The 26497-nt window shown below is 40.0% G+C and overlaps 1 protein-coding gene across 1 annotated transcript in view; it reads right to left on the reverse strand.

Moving 5' to 3' along the window:
- The window catches only part of LOC307257731 (ryanodine receptor 2-like), a 67142-nt gene that overhangs the window by 38970 nt on the left and 1675 nt on the right, over nt 1-26497 (reverse strand). Inside the window, exons 2-45 of the mRNA XM_080037031.1 lie at nt 25247-25366; nt 24606-24710; nt 23975-24049; nt 23748-23826; nt 23449-23561; nt 22926-23049; nt 22646-22742; nt 21163-21237; nt 20190-20346; nt 19874-20038; nt 19597-19718; nt 18527-18710; nt 18305-18440; nt 17945-18040; nt 17595-17713; nt 17125-17258; nt 15596-15837; nt 14967-15159; nt 14524-14743; nt 14198-14302; nt 13928-14031; nt 13660-13743; nt 13239-13398; nt 12989-13136; nt 12523-12731; nt 11815-11989; nt 11448-11656; nt 11096-11288; nt 9001-9133; nt 8596-8710; nt 8237-8397; nt 7819-7978; nt 6761-6847; nt 6269-6495; nt 5554-5767; nt 4808-5419; nt 4477-4677; nt 4169-4280; nt 3907-4047; nt 3267-3543; nt 3004-3118; nt 2604-2736; nt 757-860; nt 74-209 (exon numbers count right to left, since the gene is read on the reverse strand). Coding sequence (XP_079893157.1) covers nt 74-209; nt 757-860; nt 2604-2736; nt 3004-3118; nt 3267-3543; nt 3907-4047; nt 4169-4280; nt 4477-4677; nt 4808-5419; nt 5554-5767; nt 6269-6495; nt 6761-6847; nt 7819-7978; nt 8237-8397; nt 8596-8710; nt 9001-9133; nt 11096-11288; nt 11448-11656; nt 11815-11989; nt 12523-12731; nt 12989-13136; nt 13239-13398; nt 13660-13743; nt 13928-14031; nt 14198-14302; nt 14524-14743; nt 14967-15159; nt 15596-15837; nt 17125-17258; nt 17595-17713; nt 17945-18040; nt 18305-18440; nt 18527-18710; nt 19597-19718; nt 19874-20038; nt 20190-20346; nt 21163-21237; nt 22646-22742; nt 22926-23049; nt 23449-23561; nt 23748-23826; nt 23975-24049; nt 24606-24710; nt 25247-25366 — 6871 coding nt within the window. The remainder of the gene's footprint in view (nt 1-73; nt 210-756; nt 861-2603; nt 2737-3003; nt 3119-3266; nt 3544-3906; nt 4048-4168; nt 4281-4476; nt 4678-4807; nt 5420-5553; nt 5768-6268; nt 6496-6760; nt 6848-7818; nt 7979-8236; nt 8398-8595; nt 8711-9000; nt 9134-11095; nt 11289-11447; nt 11657-11814; nt 11990-12522; nt 12732-12988; nt 13137-13238; nt 13399-13659; nt 13744-13927; nt 14032-14197; nt 14303-14523; nt 14744-14966; nt 15160-15595; nt 15838-17124; nt 17259-17594; nt 17714-17944; nt 18041-18304; nt 18441-18526; nt 18711-19596; nt 19719-19873; nt 20039-20189; nt 20347-21162; nt 21238-22645; nt 22743-22925; nt 23050-23448; nt 23562-23747; nt 23827-23974; nt 24050-24605; nt 24711-25246; nt 25367-26497) is intronic.

The raw sequence follows: 26497 nt of genomic DNA on the forward strand, positions 1-26497 counted from the left end.
TCTTGCAACCAACTGGCATTAGCTGGGATATTTTAAAGTTTTATCTCTCATGTGATGTGAATGAACCGCTTACCATTGCAGAAAACAGCAAAGCGTAAAAAATCCAGGTAACGCTCGCCTTCCACTGGGTTCCATCCGAGATCAGGGTAGCCTTTGGCCACTAGCATCGGACAGCTCTGGAGACCACAGCCGGCAAGGCACTGAATCACCTGGAAAATAGATTCTACTTCAGTCACTGTATAAATAAAAAGTACTGACATTAGAAAGTATTTTTTTCACCCAAGTTGAGTCTCTGTTGTTTTAACAATATGCCTTGCTTAGAGACTGAATAAATAAACATGAACTAATCGGTCTTCACTTGATTACAGGTAACTTGTAGTCAGGCAAGTGGCAACCTATTATTTACTATCTATGGTGGCAACACTAATTATGCAGTGTGTCGCTCAATATACTGTTTGCAGAGACATAACACCTACGTGTGTAGTCTTTATTGATATTTGTCAAATACTGTATATAGTAATATTGATTGACATGAAAAACCAATCACATGTGCACAGATTTCTTTCTTCAAGATTCCATGATAATTACTTTTCCATTCCATGATAATTTGCTGTATTACAATCAGAGAAATCTCAGGTTCCGGAGACAAATGAGTGAGGAAAACACTGCATAATAACAAGGAATGAAAGAGGATGTTAACTTCAGGTAGACTATTAACATCAATACTGCAGTGGAGGGCACAGAAGATAAACTCACCTTCTCTAGGTCAGGTTCCCTCAGCGCTAAAGCCAGTTCATTATTATCCATAACAGAGGCTGCTGCCACGTCTAGAGGAGTGGCCCCACGCATGGACGGTGAAGCTAAGGCACAAAGGTATAAAACAATGTGAACACCAGCTCATAAAGTCTGTATATTGCACTTTCTTATTGTTGGGACAAGATCCGAACACATTCACAAGGTTATTACAGCCCTAAAATCCAATTCTTTACACAACGTGCAAGTCGTATAGAACCATTTTCTCAGTATTCAAGATCATGTCCTAGCAAAGAGTGAAAGGGCCTGACACAATAACACATATCAATACAACAGTCATGCTGTGGATTTTTACTTCACATGTAATGCCATCCTAACAAAAGCACTATAGTATATGGCTTGAAAAATGCCAGAGTTAAATCAATACCTGTCTCAAATAACTTAGTTATAGGTTTGACAAATCGTGTTCTGTAGTGTACTAAAGGGTTATTGTATTATAGGGCATCTGGACGCTCCCAATATGTGAAATCTGACTGCATCTCGTCGCAACCCCTGTCTATTCTAAACGGCGTCCCACAGGGCTCCATATTAGCCCCAGTTCTTTTCTCAATTTACATAAATGACATAATCAAATCAGCTGGCAATTCATCTATCCATCTTTATGCCGACGACACAGTTCTCTATGCAACTGGCCCCTTACCTGACATTGCACTGGGAACACTTCAGCAGAGCTTCCACTCCATACAGGCTGGCTTTTCTGCCCTCGGACAGGCCATAAACCCCATTAAAACCAAGGTCATGTGGTTTGGTCGTAAGCCCCCCCTCCAAGATGGTACCATTCTGACTGCTACAGGCCAAAAACTTGAACTAGTGTCCTCCTACAAATACCTGGGAGTCTGGATTGACAGCATCCTCTCCTTCACTGAACATCTGTCCTTTCTGCAGTCGAAAGTAAAAGCCAGACTCAGCTTCCTCTATCGCAACCGCTCCTCATTCACTGCCTCTGTCAAACGCTCCCTGGTTCAGCTTACTGTCCTTCCACTATTCGATTACAGCGATGTCATCTACAGGTCCGCCCGTAAAGGAGCACTTGAGCGGCTTAACGTCCTCTATCACTCGGCCATTCGTTTTGCAACTAACGCCCCGTACAGGACCCATCACTGTGACCTCTACACCTTGGTAAACTGGCCACCCCTGGACATCAGGCGCAACATCCACTGGCTGATGCTGGTTTTTAAAACTCTTCTAGGTCTCACTCCTCCCTATCTAACTCAGCTTCTTCACCTGCGCCCCCACCCTACACACAACACCCATTCTGCCCCCCTCATTCTGTTAAATGCTCCTAGGGCATACTCCTCCCTGGGCCGTTCCTCCTTCCAGTTTGCGGCCGCTGACAGCTGGAACCAACTTCAAAAATCCCTAAAGTTACAATCCTTTACCTCTGTTAGACTCTTCAAACAGGCCCTAACAAAATGTATAAAGCACACCTGTAGCTGCTTCCGTCTAAGCTCACCGTGATCTAGTACATTTATCTATTGCTATGCTGTATGTTACTGCTGTTTGTCTAACTTCTGTTGCTATGTTGAATATGTTATTGTTGTCTATGTGTGATTTTACTGGCTATAGTACAGTGTTGTCTTGTTCTCTCCCTCTCCCCTTTCCCCCCAGGAGGTCATTCACCTCCTACCAGGCCATTGCTTAAATAAGACATTGTTTCTTAGCAATTTTTGCCTGTTTGAATAAAGGTTGATGATGATGATGATGATGATGATGATTACAGTACATCCTATAGGAGGTACTGTTTGCACACTGCATAAAGAAAGACAGAAAAATTAGAGAATAAAATTAACCTAGTCCAACACTGCTGTTTTCTAACAGGTAGCTGAGATGGTCAAACAGGGCTCCCTGATTCTGGCGGCTGATTCGGCAGAAATAGCACAGGAATCGACAACAGCTGGCCACCATCTTTGGAAAAGTAATCTCCTGCAAAAAGAAGATCAATGCATGGATATAAAGAAAAGCTAAATGTGAGGCAGTAGATGGTAACAAATAAAAAACTGACTGTGCTGCTGGAAATATTGTCAGTAAATGCACATCAGTTGGAACATATTATTTTACCTTTGGCATTTTTTAACCATTACACTTATGTGTAAAGGTACATATATGGAGCATCATCATTCCACAAATCTACATCTTTGATTGCGCACATTTTATTCAATTTATCACCATACACTATAATGCATCTTTCACCTTTGATTCTCCTTCTCCTAGAACATTAACCATCACCTCCATCACAGTCTCATGCATCCCTAATGCCCTCATTAGGTTAGGGTGCTGGTAGAAAACTTTATTATTCATGATGTCTCTGTATAAAAAACGGATACAAAAAAAGACAAGAAAAGTTCAAATGCTTTTCACATCACAGAGGAAATTAGCAATACAAATAATTGTACAATAATCAATGAGGTGTCAAGAGAAGCAAACCCTTGCTGTATTTCAAAATCTTGCCCTACCCTAGTTTTCTAATCATCAGCCACTCCTCTTCTTTCCCCATGCGGACACTGAGGAGGGAACGGATTTGGCTCAGGGAGGACAAGAGAGCCATGGTGTCGTCTATAGAAACCTGGCTGATTGTATAGGCTCTGCAGAGGGGACCTGCGATTTGGCCCCCAAGGCCTTGATACTGGCGATGCAGCAATGAGAAGACTGCTCTAACCAGTTCTGGGTCATCCATCTCCGTCTCTTGAGCCCAATGTACCATCGTCTCAGATATCAGCTTTTTGAGGGTCTCTGGGGAAGAACCAGTAGGGTAAAAGTTGTGATAAAAGTAGAAGAGTGTAGCCCTACTCATTCTGTTTTTAAATTATCATTGGGCAACAGGCCAACGATGTAATTGTATAGCATTGTGGGATATTTTATTATGTTACATTTTAGGTAGTTTTCTGAGACGTTTACCAAACTCCTCTTATTATTACAAACTAGCTATGTGTCTTTATAATATTGACCCTGAACTATAAATATTGCTAAATAACATGTACAGTTAAATATATAGGGCTTATCGAAGTGGTTAAATGACTTTGTTTTCAAGAGCACAGTATCCAAAATGTATACAGTGAGACAAAGAAAGAGCTTTTAAAACATATATACACTTACTGGCACTTGGAGGTCTACTCTCCTCCACCTCTTTGGGTGTCTTCTTTAATCCAATAACTCTTGCCACTAAACCTAGGAGTCGATCTTTTACAGACATCTCAGCATCCTCTTCCTCCTCTCCGTCACTGTCCAATTCAATGCCTGCACAATAAGAGCCAATGAGATTTCTTCAGTGGCAATCATGGGAAAGGGCCTTTTCAAAACTTTTCTGTTCTTTAGATCTGTGCAGTCTATTAATGAATCTGTCAAACAATGTTCCCACCACAGTGTATGTTGAGGAGGTGATGGAAGTCTTGCAGAAGCTGTTGAATTTCCATCGGACATGGACAGTTCTCCTGCTGCGCATCATCTCTGAAGCTCAACAGCATGTTGATCTAATGACAGGTAATTTATGACACAAACAATATAGACAGAATAATAAGAAATGCCACAGTTAAATTGTGATCCTGGGTGACCTAGCATTACGATATATTTCATTTGCAACATAGCAGACACCACAACTCAGTATTTGTTATCTTAATGTTCTTCGCAGATTTCTAACATTCACAATTTATTTGCAATCTATTCAACCTGCTCCTGTGGAGGTGAGCGGAACTCCTTGGTCTTGCGTGCAGTGAGGGCGGCAGACATGTTGAGTGCTTGCATGACCTGGTTGTAGCGAAAGCGTTGGTTCTCCTGCAGCTCACCCACAAAGCTGTCAGAGAAGGCAACCACAGCTTCTACCCTGTGGCGCACCTGGCAATCACATAGGTACGACAGCAGATGGCAAAGCTGAAGAAAGAAATGTATTAAATTTGTATAGGAAAACAATGACACCGCCTCCGTAGCTTATTCAAATTACATCCAATACAAGGAGGAGAAAGACAAATCTGCTGTCGAATACATTTGCTGGTTCATTTACCTCAAGTTTGACAGCTTCTGGAAGCTTCATTTGAAGAAGTCCTTGTTTAGTGGTGTCGTCTTCTTTTTTGTTGCTCTCTGTCAATTCTTTTTCATCATCGCTCTCTTCTTCTCCTTCCTCTTCTGAAGTTTCTGTAACTATGGAGAACACTCCCGGCTCTATTAGTCTCAGAACTTTCACTAGGTCTTCATCCCCGAATGCTCCTATAACGAGCAGGGTGTAAAACAGTCTAATTAGGGGAACCAGCAGGAGCTCAACGCTGCCTCCTACAGGATCCCTCACACTCTGACCCACAGCCCACACTCCAGCAGTCAACATCTCCACAGTCAGGTTCTTCAATATGTCCAGAGGGATTTCTGGGCTGTCTGTGCATGCTATTTCGACAGCACAATCTCCTTTCATTCCAACACTTTTGACAAAACAAGGAGATGAGAAATGCATCTGTGGTTTAAGCGATGTGCTAACACTAGAGCTGGGAATGCCTTCTGGAAGTTGATCATCACCACTTGCAGGGCTGGGATAAAGGGTGATTTCTCTGGTCTGGTCTGTCATAGGCACAATGTATTCATTGCTCATCATGAGGCAGGCCGTGGTGTGGCTGCTGAGGTGAATCTAAAAAGCAAAATTATTTATTTATTTACTCTCCAAAAAAACATACTGTTGTACTACTACTACATGGTGAATTGTACTACTACTGCATGGTGAATTTCACCTAAAGAAAAACATGGAATCGAACAGGCAATCACCTGAATAAGCAGCTGGTAAAATGATGAGCGCAGTGGGCCAGGGAGGTAGGGATTCTGAATTGCGTAAAGGAGTTGGGATTGGTCCACATGACTGCAGAGGGCATGGCACACTCTAGTGTTACCATGGGCACATAAAGAGCAGTAGAGGAGGAGAGTGTGGTAGTAAAAGGTCAGGAGGTCATCAAGCTCAGACAGCTCCAAAATGTCAACACACCTAAATGAATGGGATCAAAAAGACAATTACAGTCTTGTTGTTTGCTAAAATTCGAATTAAAAGGTGGTGTCAGGGATTCAGGAGAACGCTTGATGTCAAAATCACGTTTAGTCAAAATCCAGGTAATCTCCTCAGGATCAAGTCCCTGTCCGTACTGTGTGTGCGATGAAAAAAAGCTGGTGTTGATACACAGCCTAGGCTCTGTAAACAGGCATGTTGTTAGCTACGATGAGTTTACAGAGCCTAGGCTGTGTATTTACACTGGATTTTCTTTTCAGTGCACACAGTGCGCAGATTGTGAGATTCAGGATTCAAGACTTTTATTTGTCATATGCACAACAATTTCAGCAGCAGTCATTGGCAATGAAATTCTTAGGCCTCAGGCTCATATTAAGTACATTTAGAATGCAAAATTAATCTTGCATTAAAAATGTACTTTATATGTGAACTGAAATCTGCAAACCCATTTCCAAAAGCACATATTGATTCCTGCTCTTTAACCTGTTTTCATCAGGGATCTGAAGAGTCATGACTTGCAGGGGCTCAGAGCATTGGACTCTCCATCCATGGCACTCATCTGGCCGATCCACCAGCACCTTTAATATACGGTCCGGGACCCTAGCCCAGGAAACGGGGCTAAGATGCTGGACCTGAAACCTTGGAGGACAGTGAGGGGTGGCATTCCTTCTTTGGCTGCAAAGCAAACCTGCTGACAGTGGCATCACATTCTAGGTGGAGAGAAAGACATACAGGGAATGGCTTAACATTCCACCAAGTAATTAGAAATAATAAAAAAGGGAACTTTGCAGAGCAGAATCTTTCCACGAACACATCAAACTGCTACCTAATTAATTACTGTTCCAATCCGTCTACAATAATTCTTCACACCTTCTTAAATATGTTGCTTTTTTATATCATGCTGAAAAGTGTGAAACACATTCAAACATTTTTCTAATGTCTTTGACAGGATTAATTATTAAATGGTTGCTCTACCTTTATGCGCCCCAGTTCAAACTGAAACATGTTGCTGGTGGTGGGTTTCACGAAAACAGCAGGAAACAGCTTTGTACTGGCTTCCACCTGATTAGGGGTAAAATAATATCTCAGTTTAATATGCTAAATGCTCACTGTTAAACTGTTAGTAAGGCAAGGCAAGGCAAGTTTATTTCTAAAGCACATTTCGGACACAAGGCCATTCAAGGTGCTTTACAGATGCAAAAACAAAATACATCAAGTATAGAGGACGCATACATTTTTTTTTAAAGCGAATTAGAAACATGAATATAAATAAAACATAAAATAATTAAAACATTTAAAAAGAATAACAATTTAAAATTACAAATTACAAAATTTAACAGTAAAGTCTTCAGACCTGATTTAAAAGAGCCGAGTGTTGAAGCGGACCTCAAGTCCCCTGGAAGTTTATTCCAGAGCTTGGGTGCATTAAAACTGAAGGCTGCCTCTCCCTGTCTAGTCCTTACTCTGGGGACTGTCAGTAGCCCAGTCCCAGACGATCTGAGAGCTCTGACTCTCCGTAAGGGATCAGCAGGTCAGCGATGTATTTAGGCCCTAAACCATTTAGGGCTTTATAGACCAACATCAATATTTTAAAATCAATTATTTGAGTGACAGGAAGCCAGTGTAAAGACCTAAGAACTGGGGTAATGTGATCCACTTTTTTGGTCCTAGTGAGGACTCGAGCAGCAGCGTTTTGAATTAGCTGAAGCTGTCTGATTGATTTTTTAGGAAGGCCCGCAAAGACACTATTACAGTAGTCAAGTCTACTAAAAATAAATGCATGGACAAGTTTTTCTAAGTCCTGCTGAGACATTAGCCCTTTAATTCATGATATATTTTTAAGGTGGTAGTAGGCTGACTTAGTAATTGATTTTTTAGTACTCCAATAGGTTACTCTTCTAGGCGTAGTAGCTCAATATGAGGTTTCTTTTATATTACAATACAATTATAATAATAAATTAAGAAAAACAAATCTGAACAGAGAAGAAAAATATTGATTTGTAGGAAAAATCAAATACATTCCTGTGACCTACACGATAGAAAGGCGCCATTTCCACTCCACTGGACGTAAAGGTGAGCAGCCCAGTGGCTGTGTCGATTAAACAGCCAATTTCCAATCCAGCACTTCTCCGGCTCCGAGACAGGCCTGTTGCCTCTCCAGCACAAACCATGTAACAGTTAGACCGCTTGACACTGAAAAACATTAGAGAAAGCTTTGATTGGCAGTTTTCGAATAATTATTCCACAAGAACTCAAAAGGAGCAAAATTAATATAGAATTGCAGTTCAATAATTCTGTAAAACTGTAATGACAATTTCAGAAAATAGACAGTGATTATGGTTTGAAGATAATCATTACGAGCATAAATAACATCTCCGACTGCAATTAGTATATCCTTTCTCATAAAAAGTCACACAAACCCACAACATAAGGTTCTTTTAGTATACTAACCTTTCCTCCACTTTGCCACCGTCATCTCCGATGGTGACAGTGACGGTGTGAACATTGTCAGTTTCAAAGGTCATGTCATGTTGATGGAAGTCAGAAGTCACCCAGCCCACCCACACATTGAATGGCTCCTGGCCTTGAAGAACCCTCACAGAGTAATAATACTGAAACGGAAAGTCAAATTGGTGTCATTTTCTGATATTGGCATTCTATATTTTTACTGTGGCTGACAATGGATATGCATTTTGTCTTTTCCATTATAATGTATGGACATTATCAAAAAAACTAAATGATTTCTTTGCATATGCTATGGTAATCTGCTCATGAGGACATGAGAAAAAGGGCACAATTGAAAGCCTTACTCGGGAGCTCTGGATAAGGTGATCAAAGCTATCTTTGTCAACCACAACATCTTCTAGAAGCCGTGCAGATGAGTTGCAGTTGACGAGGCCTGGTTTAGTCTTCTTCAGCATGAACCTTACAGAACAGAAACACACATTCATAGTCAACTTTGCAGATTATTTATGACTGTGGGTTATGACTATTAACAATCGTTATTTCTTCTGTTTTCTGTCATTTCACCTTGAAAAAATCATGTTTTTTTCATTATAATCATCTGGGAGAGTATGGAGAAACATAAATTGCATTACATTCATAAATGAATGGTGCATTAATGGCTACTGATGACCGATATGTTGTTTACCCTTCCATATTCTAAATGATATGAATTTCATTTCATATTAAAGTTTAAATTTATTTCAACCTACCGTTGTTTCAACCTTGATGTTTTGTCATGACTGTGATCCTTATGGTTGAGCTCATCTCTTGAGCCAGCAAAGCTGTGGGCTGACTTCATCAGCACTTCAAAGTCAGAGTCCATCTCCTCCAGCTCTCTCCTCCCTGAAATAACAATGGGAATTAATTACATCAGTGCTTTAGGGATATTAAGCAGAACAATTTATCAATGTCATACTGGTAGAATATCAGTAATCTGGATATGGATAATCTCTAAACTGTAAAGAAATTGAGATCTCAGAATTAAATATGTCACTCAGAATTCCTATTGTAATGACTCTAAATTTCTAAATGCTGCATCAAAAGTTATGTCACTCTTGTTTGATTACAATCATATGAAAAAGTTTGGGAACCCCTCTCAGCCGGCATTATAATTGACTCTGCTTTCACAAAAAAAATATAAAAGTGGTATGTCTTTAATTTACCAGGAACAGCTAAGTACTGGGATGTTTTCCAAACAGAGATTTTTTGAAAAGCAGTATTTGGTTGTATGAAATAAAATAAAATGTGAAAAACTGGCTGTGCAAAAATATGGGTACCCTTGTGGTTTTGTTGATTTTAATGCCTGTAACAGCATGTAAAACTGATTAATTTAAACACAAAGTTGGTTGGATTATGTTGTTAAGCCTTGAACCTCATAGAAATGTCTGTTTAATCATGAGAAAATGTATTTTAGGTGCCTAAATGCAAGTTGCACTTCTCTTTGACTCTCTGCTGAAGTGAGACAGAATGGGATCATCAAAACTGCTCCCAAAAGATCTTAAAAACTAAGATTATTCATTATCATGGTTTAGGAGAAGGCTACAAGAAGCTTTCCCAAACGTTTCAATTGTCAATTTCTACTGTAAGGAACATTGTCAGGGAATGGAAGGACACAGGCACAGTTGCAGTTAAACCCAGGTCTAGCAGACCAAGAAAAGTACAAGAGCGGCATATGCGGCGGATTGTGAGAATGGTTGCACACAACCCAAAGATCACCTCCAAAGAACTCCAAGAACATCTGGCTGCAGATTATGTATCTGTACATGGTTCAACAAATCAGTGCAATTTGCACCAAAACATCTGTATGGCCAGGTGATGAGAAGGAAGCCCTTTCTGCGCCCACGCCACAGATACAGTTGCATGGAGTATGCAAAAGCTCATTTAGACAAGCCAGCTTCATATTGGAAGAAAATGCTTTGGACTGATGAGACAAAAATTAAGTTATTTGGTCTTTATAAAAAGCAGATGTTTTGGTGTAAATTGCGCTGAATTGTTGAACGATGTACAGATACACAATCTGCAGCCAGATGTTCTTGCAGGTCTTTGGAGGTGATCTGTGGGTTGTGTGCAACCATTCTCACAATCCTCCACCTATGCCATTCCTGTTTTTTTCTTGGTCTGCCATGCCTGGGTTTAACTGCCACTGTGCCTGTGTCCTTCCATTTCCTGACAACGTTCCCTACAGTCGAAATTGACAATTGAAACCTTTGGGAAAGCTTCTTGTAGCCTTCCCCTAAACCATGACAATGAACAATCTTTGTTTTTCAGATCTTTTGGGAGCTGTTTTGATGATCCCATTCTGTCTCACTTCAGCAGAGAGTCAAAGAGAAGTGCAACTTGCATTTAGGCACCTAAAATACATTTTCTCATGATTAAACAGACATTTCTATGAGGTTCAAGGCTTAACAACATAATCCAACCAACTTTGTGTTTAAAGTCATCAGTTTTACATGTTGTTACAGGCATTAAAATCAACAAAACCACAAGGGTACCCACATTTTTGCACAGCCAGTTTTTCACATTTTATTTTATTTCATACAACCAAATACTGCTTTTCAAAAAATCTTTGTTTGGAAAACATCCCAGTACTTAGCTGTTCCTGGTAAATTAAAGACATACCACTTTTATATTTTTTTTGTGAAAGCAGAGTCAATTATAATGCCGGCTGAGAGGGGTTCCCAAACTTTTTCATATGACTGTATATGGTGAACCAAACAAGTACACATTGTGGTCATTTGAGAATTCATCTCGAGATATCTGTGGCCAATTTAAACTTTCTGTATCTGATATTTGAGGCAATATCACCTGAAGCTGGAGAGAGAGAGTTGGAAGCCACAGGGAGCACTCCGCCCACAGGGCTAGTGAGGATGGCAGCACATTCGATAGACATGCTGAGCCGATAAAAGCCCATCTGACTGCCTCCAAGGTGGTGTGCAAACAACCGCTGAGAGACTCTCAGGCTGGATAAGGAATCCACTGAGCCACTGACTCTAGTGACCTAAAATAAGATTGGAACACGATTTCCAGGATCAGTGTTGTCATTTAACCAGTGCTATAAACGGCACTGGGTTCACTAGAGGACAACATACTACACGCTTGAAATGATGTATCAACCAAGCCACAAGGTAAGAGAAAGCCTATGGAATTGTAAGCTTACTTGTAAATTGTGATCATCTGGCATTATGGAGGTAAACTGAGGATGTTTCCAACTCATCCACAGAGGTGGGTCTCTTGCCATGTTAACAGCAAATGGCTTATAGCCCTCCTGTAGGCCACACACAGAAAAATACTGCAGAGAGTCCAGTTGTCGACCCAGGTTCAGCATACCCACCTGGTTAACCCCAACACTGACCACAGGCAGCAGGCCTGATGGTGTGGGGAGACAAGACCGAAATGATAGATATAAGAAAGGTATAGTATTGCCACATTAAAAATCAAGAAATTAATGTATTGTCTTTTGGTATAATAGACAATAACTACAAGTCTCTGCAGTACACTGTATTAAGTCAAAAACTCTTCCAGACCGTCTCCGATGTCAAAGTCCTTGGCAGGCAGCTCTGATCCTCTTTCGTTAAAAAGCACCTCTCCATTGAGCGTGACCATCATGGTGCATTCAGCCATGTCCACCAGGCAACTGACCACATCGCCTCTCTGCCACATACGTCCAAGGGGCTCAACGCCCTGATGGTACCACTGAGCCTGAAGGCACCAACAAGACAAGGAGGTAGACACACACAGAGTTAAAGCCTCACATAGGGACAGGAAAAGAACCAACAGAGGACATGATGAGATAAGACGAGATGCTAACAGGATCATCAGGGTTATGTCTACATACAGTATACTGTATCTTCATTACAGCTTTGCTGTGTTTGTCGAGAAGAATTTATATATTCTATTGGATTTCACCAATGCTTAATTGCAATTCATCTCACTAGCTGGTTAGTTTACAGGGGGGCAAATAGCCATAGCAACATCCTCTGGCAACACTAATGATAACACCAGGTTGTAAACAGATTTCGACTTCTTAATATAACTGGTCGGCGGACATATTGTTATCCCTATACTTTAAAAGTTCAATCAAAAAATTGTCAAAGAACTGGGAAAACAAAAAGCCATGTTGTTGTGGGGGCTTAAACCAAATCACAGTGGGATTTGGGCTAATTGCTTTTTTTTACAACAACATTATACTGTATTGACCCCATATACCAAACTGCCAAATTTGAATATCTCACCTCACATCCATCAAAGACATATGCCTGGTCATCTGAGCCGAGCTCTCTTTCTAGGGAACAGCCTGGTCGGGCCCAGCCCACTCTCATGTTCCCCGCAGTCACAATTTCAAATTCAAAGTACCACTTCCCTTGGGTTACAGCATATATTTTATCAGGTCTGAACACTCTGCCCTTTTCAGCAGAAGAGTGACAGGGATTCGATAACATGGCTGTAAGAAACAGAACAATATTGTCATCTGCTAAAATAATAACATATTTGCATTCAAGTTTCATTATATGGAGTGCATCTTTACAATACAACATTGACAAAGAAATGATGCAGCATAGTTAATATGTAAATATGGTGCTACTTATAATTTGCATTACTTACGTTAACAAACAGAGCCTTATCTCTGGTTATGATAAATACAAGTGATATGAGCGGATCTATAAGTGATAAGTTTAATGACATGGATTTGAGACATACTCTGTTCCTGGTTAAGGGGCTCCAGGCTGTAACCGTAGGCCAGCAGTGTACATACAGCGTCTCTGATACTCTCTTTGCCTCCTCTCCTACTCCGCTCTTCAAGAAAACTGTAGGGTACGAGGTATGGGCTCCGCTTCGCTTTCACATCCTGAAAAACAGATGCAAATGTACAACATGAGGACAGATAACAAGTTGGAATGCCTCCCCATGAGGGCCTGACCAATGCAGTAGTAAAGCACATAACATAAACCTGTTGGGCTCCATAGGTCCATCCCTGCTTGATTCGCTCTTTGGCCCATACATTGTGATCATTCTCTGCCAACAAGTATACCACTTCCTCATAGGCTGGGCTCAGAAAAACCTGTCTCAAGTCTACCGGGGCAGGTCTATAGCCACTGGGCTGCTCATACCTTAGAAAGGGAAAAATATTGAAAAGTAAGTGGTTACGAAGTCATTGTGCTATTACAGTATTCATCAAAAAGATTGTCATCACACATACCATGATTGTCATCCGACATTCCATTAGCCAACTCTTTATTAAAAATATAAACATGAGGTCACTCACATGTAGGACTACAATAACAAGGGCCCAACTGAACTCCCTCAAATATATTACATGAGCTAGGCTGAAAACAAAATACGCTCAAACAGTATTTTCAATATATACATACTTGGTGGCTAGTCTCATGTATTTGACTCTCTCCTCAGAGTGGACATCAGTCAAACCAATGTGGAAGCCAAAGGCAAGGAGAGTCCTCCAGTGGAAAAACAAACAGAAACATTCACTAGTCATACCAACCTCAGCCTACAGATTCTAATTAATTTCTCTTGATTCATTTTAAGTGTAACATTTCAATGGCAAACTTGTTGATTTTTCAATAAATAAATGAAAATAATGAAGTAGAATAAATGGTTTTGTCTGTAGATAGAAATGCTCACCTGAGGGTGACCTGGGCCACCTGAAGGTGCTGGTTCCTCTCCTGCTCTGAAAGACTGGAGAAGTCCAACAGACAAGGATCATGCCTCTTAACTTCATCTCTCATCTGTATGAAAAAAGCTAGTATTTTATGTACTGTATATGAAAAGAGTGAAGTTTCATGTCAAACTTAAGATATTATTCACTTAAGTGTGACAAGGTGATATTACGATTATTTGTTATTTTATTTATTCAGTGTTATTAAATTATTGACGTTGTTTTTATTTTCTTACAGGTCCATGTGTCCACCCAAGATCAATCTTTTCCTTTGCCCAGAGTTCATGGATATTCTCAGCCATTTTTTCTCGGACATCTTCAAGTTGTTGGGGCACAACCACCTATGAGGGTAAAATAAGTAAAGTCACTTATAACATCTATTTGATATACAATGTATTTCAACACAAAGGACAAACCTGATTTAAATATCTACATTTCAATCAAATGTCTTTTTTCTAAATCTTAACAAATCTAAGTCTACCTGTACATAAGCAATTCAAATGAAAATGTATAAATAAAAGTAAGGATTACCAAATTAAAATCTGTCTCTTCTGATTTTTACCTTGCTGATGTCTACTGGGTTTGGAGTAAAGGTCACTGGAGCTGCAGGTACTAAAGGGCCAATGAGTTCCTGTTTCCCGTGTCCATGGTCCAAAATGTATTTCTGACACGGCTCTACCTTCAGTTTTACTTGTGGGAGCAAAGCCTCAGAGCATGGATCAAAACCTGGTGGGGGCAGGAAGTGAAACTCTCCATGCCTTCCCCCAAACAGAAAACGAACCCTGATTTTCAGAAACGGGACAAGGTAAGCAATTACTGTACAAATAAAGGTCTTAATAGAAACAAAAGCATGAACTGAGATAAATAGTTTAAAAATGATATATATATATATCATATATTGTCATGCTAACTCATAACTATAGAAAAGAGACCGCAAACATTTTGAAAAAAAACACATTTGAGCAATTTAGGTCAGTTTAACAAAAACATTTAACCACAACTGACTTGACTCCAGCAGAGAAGCTGACCACAGGATAGAGAAGTCCGTCAGCGGTGAAGTTCTCCAACATGCCCTGCACAGGTAGACCGTTAACCCGGAAGGAGATGCATGGAGCACTGAGGTCAAGACAGCAGCTGACAACATCGTCATCTTTCAGCAGGTGAGGAAAGGGAGACCTCACTCTGCGCCCCACACAGCCTGACAGTCAGGAGACACAGCCTTTAATGTCATCGATGGTCAGATTTTTTGTTATTTAAAATGAGACTGCATGTAATAATGCAAGACTCATTTCACAAAAAACACACACAAAATCCCAACTAGTTACATGTTTTTGTGCATTATTTCCATATGACGTAAACATTTCTGTTATTCTGTCGTCTTATATTCTATCTTTGAAAATATACAGTAATTTAATTCTACTGTATGTGTGTATATCCACAGGATATTTATAATGTTTTGTGTAGTTTCTTCTGCCCTAAACGTTTAAAAATTTGCGACAGCTCACTATTTTGCGCACTGAAAACAAGACGGAAAAATGGTAACACGAGCAAAAGATATTTGGGTGAGTGAGGTCCTCTAGTTGTATTTGTACTGTAAACTGAATCTTGAATCTCTTGTTTGATCTCATCCTTACCTGACCAGAGGTGAAGCCCATCAAAGCCGTAGGAGCAGAGGTCGTCTCCCACCCCGTTCCCCCCCCAGCCTTGGCCTCCTGTGGGCCTGGGCTGGTAGCCCTCAGTGGAAGCCCAGCCAACACGCAGGTGTGTCGGCTCAGATGTGAGGAAGGAGTCCACATGATCCACAACCAGCTCATAGTACCACCTCCGATGCTGCGCTGAATCTTCCCGCATAGCCAAGAAGATGTTTGGTCTCATGCTGTGGTGGAGCAGCAGGCAGAGAGTACCAAAGTCAAATGAAAGAATACGGCGGCACCTTTCTTTGATGGGATTTATTTATATTTGGATGGATTTTTAATGACTTTAGTACAATGTTAATTGGGAGCAGAGAGAGTGAGAGAGAGTGAGAAAATTGGAGTATGACATGCAGTGCATGAAAATCTTGAAGAAAACTAATACCATCACTGTATGCGTGTCTAGTATGCATACATCTCATGAAATAAACAAATACTGAGCTAGAGGTCCTTCTTTTGCCCATGAACATATGTGGTTGGACTGATACATTCCTAGAATTAAGTCTCAGAGAATAAAAGCTATTTGATATAATGACACTAAGCATGGCCCTGACATGAAATACATAATTGACTAAATGTGTTGTGCAAGTTTAAAGTGAATAACGATTAAACAAAGGAAATGAGATTGAGAGCCAATGATTGTACTAATGCATTTAGTTAGAGGAGGAAGAGAGAGCTAGAGGATTCACTGAGTGAGCAGGTGTGAAAATGTGAAAAAAGTGATAACGTCTGGAGAGCCAAAATGGACTGCTGTTGGGAAAAAAGCATGATACAAGAAGACTGCTGAGGAGAAATGAGCAGGTGGAATAAAACAAAATTGGGAAATGGAAAAAGCCAAACAAATATCAGTCTAGCACAGCTGAAGAAAGAAGACAAAGGAGGAGAACAAGAAATATCTAAAAAGTGCCCAATACCGACAGCAGCGGGACGGGTCGATTCAGACAAACATAATTATTGCAGTGAATGAAGAAACGTCACTAAGGGAGCAAGTAATACTTCAGTTAAACCAAGTCTAACAAGAGAAAAGATGAGTGATGTACCAAGTGCTCTGAAGTACTCTCAAGGAAGTGGAAGTAATCAAAAGGATATGAAGGATCACAGCAGTGAAGTCACTACACATTACAGCTAAACAAATGCATGAGCAGGCTTGAGAGGAAGCCCTCATTAAGTTGTGGCTCCATGTTTGTATAAGAGCAAGGAAATAATATGGGAAGATGCACTCCATGCAACACGAAAGTGCTTTTCTGTCATATTAAATCATATATCAAATTATAATATGTTAACATGTTTATCTGTATTTGTCGAACATTTATTTATGGTGAATAACACTTGACAAAATTAGAAACCTTTATCAATGCATCAGAAATCAGAAAAAAAATAACAAAAATAGGATGGGACAAAATGGAACAGAACCAAATTATTCAGAGAAAAAATCAGTAGTCCAAATGAGAAAAAACATTCTAAAATTGTACCTGGTGACCTGATTAGCCAGACGTGATTGGAGCAGTAAGTCTCTGTCTGGCAGCAGGTTGTCACAGATAAGGTTCTGATTGGACCGCACCGCCACTCCATGGCACACACACAGAGAGCACAACACCTCCAGCACCTGGAAAACATCCTGTCAGCACTTCCTCCAGCTCAATAGCTCCATTAACACATGGAATTGATCCCATATTAGGGAACAGATTATAAACTGCTCTGATAGCCACGATCCTTGACATCAGTTCATTTCCAGGCACATCTAGATATGACGTTGACACTTCAGAAAATAACTTTTCTACATTCCTAAATTCCGACAACAATCAAAAAAAGTTCACCTACTGCATTATTGCAAAAAGTAATAAGAAAATAACCGTTTGTTCTGCTTCCATTATCGATTACGCATGCAATGGATTTCTTAGGATTATTTTTTAAACACACACTAAAACCTTGTAAGCGCTACCTTGTGGTTGCATCCATGCTTGTCTAGAAAAGAGATGATGGAATGAATGTGCCCTTCCTTGATGACGTTGAGGGCTTCAGGACTTTCCACCAGGACACACTGGAGAACATCCAAGACTCCTGCGAATGACAGCGTACTGTGTTCACTGTCTATACTTCTATATTTTGTGATGCTTAGATGACATAAGATGATGTCAAAAATAATGTTCATCCAATAATATACACAGCATAATCACTGAAGCAATTCAAACAGGTGTTTCAAAGATACAATGACACTAACATTTCTAATTTGAATTCTAATTTGAATGCAAAGTAAGAATGGGATTCTTAATGCCGGCAAATCCAACCAACCTGCAGAGGCCTCCAGTCGGTCTAGCCTGCTAATGAGCCAGTCGAGAGAACCTGAGAAATGTGCACAGTTCACACGGTTTCCCCGGATCAGAGCAGCTAAAAGGGGAAAAAGAGGACATAGCGTTAAGAATTCACTATACTAAAACCATGTTTTATGCATATATGGATACTTTTTAAGACAGGTATTTAAAGCAATATGCATTTTAATGGGTTATTGACAGCATTGCAGTCATCAAAAAGGAAGAATGTGTGTATTTTTGGCAACTTTATCTGTAAGTAAGCTATGATGGGGTGTCAGTATTGAAAATGAAGAAGTGTTGTTGAACCAGCTATACTTATAAGTCCAGTGTTAATTCTCACCCAATAGCTCGTAGAAACGGTTGAGCGTGGCCTCCCACTCTTCTCCTGCGTCACTGTGAGTAGCCTCGGCAAAGTGAGAGGCACTACTGTATTGGTGTAGACGGTCAATACAATCTAGGACCAAATCTATCACACCCTGAGAGGAAAAGGCGGTATACTTTTTGTGACTTATGAACATAACGCACGTCGGGTAGATATAGTAATTCACACTTATAGATTTACCTCTTCTTGAAACATGTTCTGACGATTCTTTACCGCGGTCATGTTGTTCTGTTTGGCTTCATGGTCGAGTTTCTCTGGTGGAGTCTGGAAATAGTTTATTAGATCCTGAAGACTACGTGTCACTGTCTCCATTGACAAGCTGACAGATGTGAGGTTTCCTTGTTGATTAAAACCATCCAGTTTCCTGAAGAAAATGTGAGTATGGTTAGTTTCTGGCCCAAAGACCCAAACTACCAGACTTTCATATCTTTCAGTTTATATTTACCAGTATGCAATCTATGATACGTAGGCTATGCTATCCTTCCGAATCAAGTGTTTAGAGGGTGTACATATTGAAAGCTCTTTACAATATATACACAATGCCCTTTATCAAGTACCATTCGTATATGATTGATTGTTTCAGAGAGAAAACAGAAATTGTGTATTGTTGAGTATCTAAGCTACAAATTACAGACAAAGGAGACTTAATTAGGCGTCCCCAACTTCTTGCAAGTGTGGTAGCATTCTCATGGTATTTTGAAATGTTCTGGTATTTTGAAAAGGTCGGTTGTAAAGTAACTGGGTCCTATGTGTGTGTGTGTATGTGTGTGTGTACACATACGCAACATCTTGTGACTATAATCTATCTATACAGGACAAATCATGTTTCTACAGGGACGCAAATGCTGCTGCCGACCGCCAGGTCACATTTAGGTGAACATTGGCTATAGTCAGCTAAGAGACACACACAGAGTTATCAAAGAAGTTCTGTTCTCCTGAAAACCTGCTTTAGTGCAGTAGTTGTGTACAGTTGGATCACAAAACTATCTTAACTAGCTACATTTCTGTCAAAGTGCAATTTCTTGTGACATATCTGCCACTATACTATACTGTACATATCTGCCTATCTCTAACAAGGACATGTACAAAGCTTGTGCAATAAACACACTCTCAGCAAGACATTTAGTGTAACATTTAGTGTTAATCTCTATTGAGGTGCACTGCAGCTGGAAACAACTATCATCACTAACAATGTCTCTATCAGTGTGGTATCCACAGATGACTGAGGGTTTAGATATGGTATCCAGTACCTGATAAAGCGAGTGAAGAGGAAAATAGCACTCCGGATGAGTCTGGCAGTGTGAGATTCTTCGCTCTGAGAACGGGACAGCGTCAGCCCATCGTCCATATGACCCTCGTTGTGCAAAATGGCCTGGAAAAACACCATTTGCAATCATTTTTTAATGATCGTTCACTACTAATGTGCCATTAAGTACATTTTCACAATCAATGTCCTTATATATTATATATCATACAGTATATTGAAGGACACAAACATTTTTGTATCTACGAATCTAAAAGTTTTACCTTTCGCTGAGCCGCTACCATGCGTGTAGATTTGGGATCAATAGCTTGGTAGGTGAGCCAGAGCCCAGAGTCCACATGCTGTACATAACAAATGGAGTCTCCATACTTGATTTCTGGGATCCCCATGCCATCAACATTAGTCCTTGTGCCAGTGTCCAGCTTTTCCTATAGACAAAAATATAGTTTTACACAAATTAAGAACGCATACGTTTCTCTCTTAGGCAATCTGATCCAAACCTGAAAGCTGTACTACATTAATGAGCATGAAGTCTCCGTCTCAACAAACAATGTTGAGTGTTCTCGTGTGACTCCTGACCTTTGATGATCGAAAGCAGAAGGAGGTTGTGTTGATGTCAGCTTTGTCCCGATTAACCAGATGCAGTCCTTTCTCCTCTGTAAGACCCAGGTACCTTCCAGTGGTCATATGGCAGAGTCGGAAAGGCTGCCCCCAGCATGTATGCCTACCGCTCCAACTGAGGAATACAAAGAACATTGTGTTCATGTTGCTTTCCTTTGAATGGAGCTGAACAGTTCACAATTAGGGCTAGGTATTGGAAAGGAGTTCACGATACGGTAGGCATCATGATATGATATATCACTATACATTGCGATACGATGCATATTGCAATATATCACGTTATTCGCCTTTGTATTTGGACATGGTTATCTTATTTTGTCATCTGTTTCGCCCATGCTGCTTCCAGTATTCACTTTGCCACAACAACGGGAATGGCACAGGGCAATTTGAGGCAACTAGGCAACTGAAACAGCTATAGGAGTGGTGGTTGTAGTTCACAACTGGTTAATAAGTGGATTTCCTTTTATATATATACATTTTTAGAGATGGAAAACAATACAGATATGACAATTACAAATATGATATATTGCCATATCAGTTTTTTAGTACAGCCTGATTCACAACATTTATAATCTTCTCTTTAGTGTTGAAATTGCTGGGGAGCATGCTGGGACACAACCCTAATTTAATTCTGGGACAGTGATAACAAAAATGGTTCCAGCAACCTCTTTGCCTTTGTGGGCAGAGCAGACAGCAGACAAGGAAAATATGGGCTGTGCTCTGGCAGTGACCAGCAGCAGTGTGTGCAACATGATACTGACTCCTTTGGTCAGAGGAACAGTTAAATACTTATTTTTGTCTTTCTAAAAAAGAGTCAATACAATATTTGACAAAGTTTTATTGTTTTCCTTCAAATGCATGATGTTTTATGAGGTTAAATAATACTTTAAACTAGGAAGCGAGTGGATCATCACATCTCATGTATACTTACACAACACGCAGAATCTCCAGCCTCCAGAGAGAACGGGCATGGCTGGAGACTGATCCAATCTCATAATGCATCATCCTAGATTAAGAAGATAGACATGAGTACAGAGGTAAAGGACGTTTCGTCTACCTCAGATACGTAGTGACTTGTCTTTTCAATAATGGATTGGATTTATATAGCGCTTTTCAAGGCACTCAAAGACGCTTTACAGCAGGGGTGTCAAACTCATTTTGGTTCGAGGGCCACATACAGCCTCTCTGATCTCAAGTGGGCCGGACCAGTAAAATAATGGCAAAATAACGTACATATGTCAAATCCAAATCTTTAGCTTTGTTTTTCAGTTATATGCTTTATCACTCAGCCTACATATGTAACCTACATTATCACGGATCACAAGGGATCTCTGTAGCCCCCAGGAAATGTCTTAGTAAAGGTTGCTGCTGGCCATGGGAATAGGAGGTGCGGCGCAGCAAACATTTTGGGGGTATTTTGCTCAAAGATGCCAATACGCACTAATGAAATAAACAACTGTTTATTTGAATACACAAATACAACAGGCACTGACCTTACAGTTGTCCAATTTTGTTTACTATATGTACAGGGACACATTTTGTGCAAATATGCAGACAGTACAAAATACAATTAAATAAAAGTGCAACTTCTACTGTTTTGATTTATTTTTAAATACAGAGGTTATTTGTTGTTTTGGAATACGTTTTTCCAAATTTAATTTAATTTAAATTTAACTTACTTTTTTTTTTAAATGCTCAGAAATGTGTACAAGTCGCGGGCCGGATGTTTGACACCACTGCCTTAGACACTTGACACAATCAATCATCAATATTAGCATGCTATTTGGCCACATATATTGGCCTATTTACAGCCCTCTAAAAACAGCTCTTCTTAGATGCAAGTTCATCAATTCATGGCTTAAAATCCTGAGCTGTAGAACTTTCAGCAGACATTCCTAGCTGTAAGCCACGTAAGTTTCCTAACAGTTGGGAGCGTATGCGACGTGCGGATATGGCACAGGCTCCATGAAGAAGAAGAAGAAAAAAAAAAAAAAAAAAAAAAAAAAAAAATGTTTTTTTTTTTTTTTTTTTTCAGAATTGATTCAAATCGGCCGAATTGATTCGCGGGCCATATCAAAACGTGTCGCTCTTGAGTTTGACACATGTGCTTTACAGGGTTCCAGGTTCCATTCATTCACACACAGTCACACTTGTGGTGGTAAACTACCATAGTAGCCACAGCTGCCCTGGGGCAGACTGACGGAAGCGTGGCTGCCATTCAGCGCCTACGGCCCCTCTGACCACCACCTCAAACATACAGCAGTCATACACATTCACACGAGGCAAGGTGGGTGAATTGTCTTGCCCAAGGACACAACAACCATGAGACAGGTGGCAGAGCGGGGATCGAACCGCAAACCCTTGGATCATTGGCCAACCCGCTTAACCACCTGAGCCACGGTCGCCCAACTGACCTTTGCAGCTCCTCTCCGTGCTCTGTTGACGGAACAGTCAGACATGCGTCACTATGGCTGTGGAGCAGGCGCACTGTGTCACCCCCCTTCAGGTATCCTAGAATAAGCAATAAACGCGGTGTAAGGTGTAATAAATAGTTAAAAATAAACCCCATTGGATATTTTTCAGCCTGTTAACCAGCCAAATCAACCCTATGTGCGTGGACATATACAGTATGTCCATCCAGACTAGATGGGTTGTTTTTCAAAATGCTTAGAGCAGAAAGTAAAGAAACCTTGCCTTGAGCAACTCCACCTCCTGAGCAGATAGGAGCAACACTCCAGAGAGTCTGTTGGAAGGCTGCATTCACAATCAGGCTGTCACTCAAGCTTTTGTTGTCAAATACAGTTCCAAAGGACAGATGCTGGGGGGAAAAACTACATTGTAACAATACAAATGTGCTCATCAACAATACATTCCCATTTCTGCTAAAATAGCACTTTTCAAAATCAATTATGCTAAACAACTCATCAGAGGCAGAACAAATTAAGATTGCCAACAATCAAATTAAGTCAGGGAATTAAACCAATCACAACAATTGTAGTTTCTAATTGTGTGTGGTCCAGAAGAAAGACACACACACACACACACACACACACACACACACACACACACAAGACTCATTTTGTGATCTGACTCTTAGTTACGTCATTGCATATGTTTGTGTCAGTTATGTGTGTTTTAGTCATTAATGAGAACAACTGCTATAAAACTGAAATTTCCCTTTGGGGGATGAATAAAGTTAAATAAAATGTTTACATACCAGATATCTCTCTGAGGACACATTGACCAATATGAGGTCATCGCCAACACGCACTTTCTCACCCTCTGACCTCTGCCTGGATGCTGGGTGGACAGTCCACCAACATGCCTCACCTAAGCCACGAACAGAGTAAATACAAGGTTATGTTTTTTTCTGTTCCACAAATAAACCAAATTGTAATTATAAAACAAAATAAAATATGTTTTAAAAAATGTAACTGTATAGATGCAGCTAAGAACAAAATCAAATATAGTCCTGTAACAATTATCAACTGTTTAAAAAGATCCATCACTAAATACCTGTCTTATCCTCCTGCAGACCAACATCAAAAGCTAGCTTGTCAGTTGAAGACTGAGATGAAGACAAGCAGCTGAGATACTGGGAGTAAAATGGGCAGTGGATAAACATGAACATATGTACAAGTTTGCAAAAATGTCTTTCAAAAAGTTGGAAAAGAAATCTGACATATTTAAATGTGAAACTAAAAACCTTTGATTTATGTCTGCATGATATCAAAATGACTCACCATGCCACTATACGAGTGTAGGAACAGCACTGCCTGGCCATATAGAAGGGTGCGATTGCTTCCTCCAGCTCCTACCTGTAAATCAAAATCAAAAAGCAGTATACAAACTTATAGCTTGAGTAAACTAGTACTGGAAGATACTCGAAAGAAGCAGAGACTAAATTAAAAAATATAAATTAATTTTATAAGTAAATGGGGGGGAAATATGAAGCAGAATAGAGCACATAAAAAGGTACAATCATCCTAAAATGTGTGCATGGTGTTTTTGCTTGTTACTTTATGTCAACCCCTGCTGTTCCAGTTTTACTTTGACTTTATTTCTCTGTTATTTCCTAAGATTGTGTTAACTTCCAGATAAATAAATACTGTCCATATCCCCCTGAACATAGTATCTGATAAAATCATGGTCTATATATTCAACAATTTACAAAATACTGTAAAAAAGAACAATACCATGTACATCAATTCACTTGAGTAAGGCTGATGTGAAGTCAGTTTAACCTGGAAACTATTTGTTTGTTTGTATATTTAAGTATATATTGAATGTCCCAGTGACTTGGATAAGTAGCAAACAATGTGTGTTTCTGAAATGTTGAGATGCATTTGGCAGTGTTGAAGAGAAGACTCTCACCTGTGTAGCCAGTTGCTTACTGTTGGCCAGCATCTCCTGCAGGGCCCGAACAGAAAGACACTGGGCCAGGACAAAGCCACACACAGACAAGTCGGGTGGAACATTCTGAAAAACACAGTAGAGTGTGTGTTATTGCGTAGCTTCATATCTATTTACTCCCTCCAGACCACAGCAACTTGTGAATTGGGCAGGAAAATAGAGAAAAAATCTGGCCCACACACAAAAATACAGATACATAAGTCATAAAAATAAGCTATTATATTACATCGTAATGAAATATTATTAGATAGTATATGGACAATAAGCTATTACTTGAGAGCTAAATTAGTAATAGAAAACTATAAGAAAATATTTTGGATATTAGCATGCTGTTCAGACATTCATTAAAGGTTAATGTAGAAAGTCAGGCAGAAGTGAACCTGTTTTATATGCTACTGTTACAGTGAGTGAATGTTTGATTACTAAATACCTTGCCGTTAAACATACAGAAGATACAGTGCTTCTGTTCAGGTGAAGTATTAAGACTTTTTAGGGACTTGTTTGCATGATTTCACTTGTTATTGTATTCCTAATCAAGTGTGAAATAGACTTCTCTTGCAATGAGAAAACAACTGTGCTATCATTGAAGTGGCGCTCTCTACCTTGCAGTTAGAGGTGGATTCAAGTCTACAGAGTCGGCTGCCAAATCCCTCGGCAGCGAGACAGAGTTTCACCAGTTCTTCCTGGGAGGTGAATGTACTCTGCAAAACCACTTCATCTCCCTGGGAAAAGCACACACACACAGAGATGACAGCAGTAAGCACAAACCGTCTCATGATGTGCATAAGATTTACAGATTCCCACAGGCTCAAACTGATTGGGATTAACTATGGATCCTCATCATGCCAAGAAAAAGTCCGGCACTCAGTGTTCCCCTCTGTACTCTTTGGTTCACCACATGTCATACTCATCTATAACACTGCATTTCATTTCAATACAATAATTTTAAAAGGGAGTAATAAATATCAACAGTTCAGTTACAGTACTATATGAATTTGGTTTGAAGGAATCCTGTAAAACATCACACAAGTACAGTATTTAAGAAATAAATGTCAAGAATCCTAAATAAATTACAGGAGAATATTCCGTATAGAAAATATTGTGCACACATGAAAAAAAAAGTTTTGAACGCAGCGCTATGCCCTTGTACACACTGCATGTTAATGGGTAAAAGAGAGATGCATTGATGTTATTTCTCAAAAATATATACGCCTATACACTTTTTTATATATCATAGTATCAGTCAAACGTTGTCCAGCCCTAGTGTAAATGCATAAACAGCAGATGTCTGTCACCTAAAATGTATCTTATCTTTTTAAATGTCACATAGACCAAGTCAAAGGAATTTGGCTATTCACATCTATTTAAGGAGCTGTAGAGAGGGACAACAGACAACGGGTCTCCACAGTCCAGTCAGGCCTACCAACACCTCTCTGTACACTGGCTGCATGCCTCCATATTGGGAAGATACTGCCATGTCTGACCCCTGATTCACCCTTCATATCAGCAGTACTCTGCAGTCAGTCCAAAAACACAGCCCACTGCTGAGGCACTGAGAGGCAGTCACATGGCAAGAGGGGTCAGCTCTTCTTCAAGGCACATTTGGAATGTGAAAATGCACAATGCCACAGGACTTCGACATTGTGAAAGCCCTGGCAATAGGAAGTGCACGCTTATTCGGCTGCAACAGGCTTCCAACACTATATGGTTTTGGATTTGAAATTGAAGATGGTCTATAAATTACAAATCTGTACATTTCCAGGTTTATCAGGTTGTTTTATGGTGGAGTTGACCACTTTTACCAACATAATAAAATACTAAATTGACCCTCAGTTATAAAGAAACAATATATA

The sequence above is a fragment of the Ammodytes marinus genome (assembly GCF_949987685.1).
Source record: "Ammodytes marinus genome assembly, chromosome: 11".
In the NCBI taxonomy this organism is placed as follows: domain Eukaryota; kingdom Metazoa; phylum Chordata; class Actinopteri; order Uranoscopiformes; family Ammodytidae; genus Ammodytes; species Ammodytes marinus.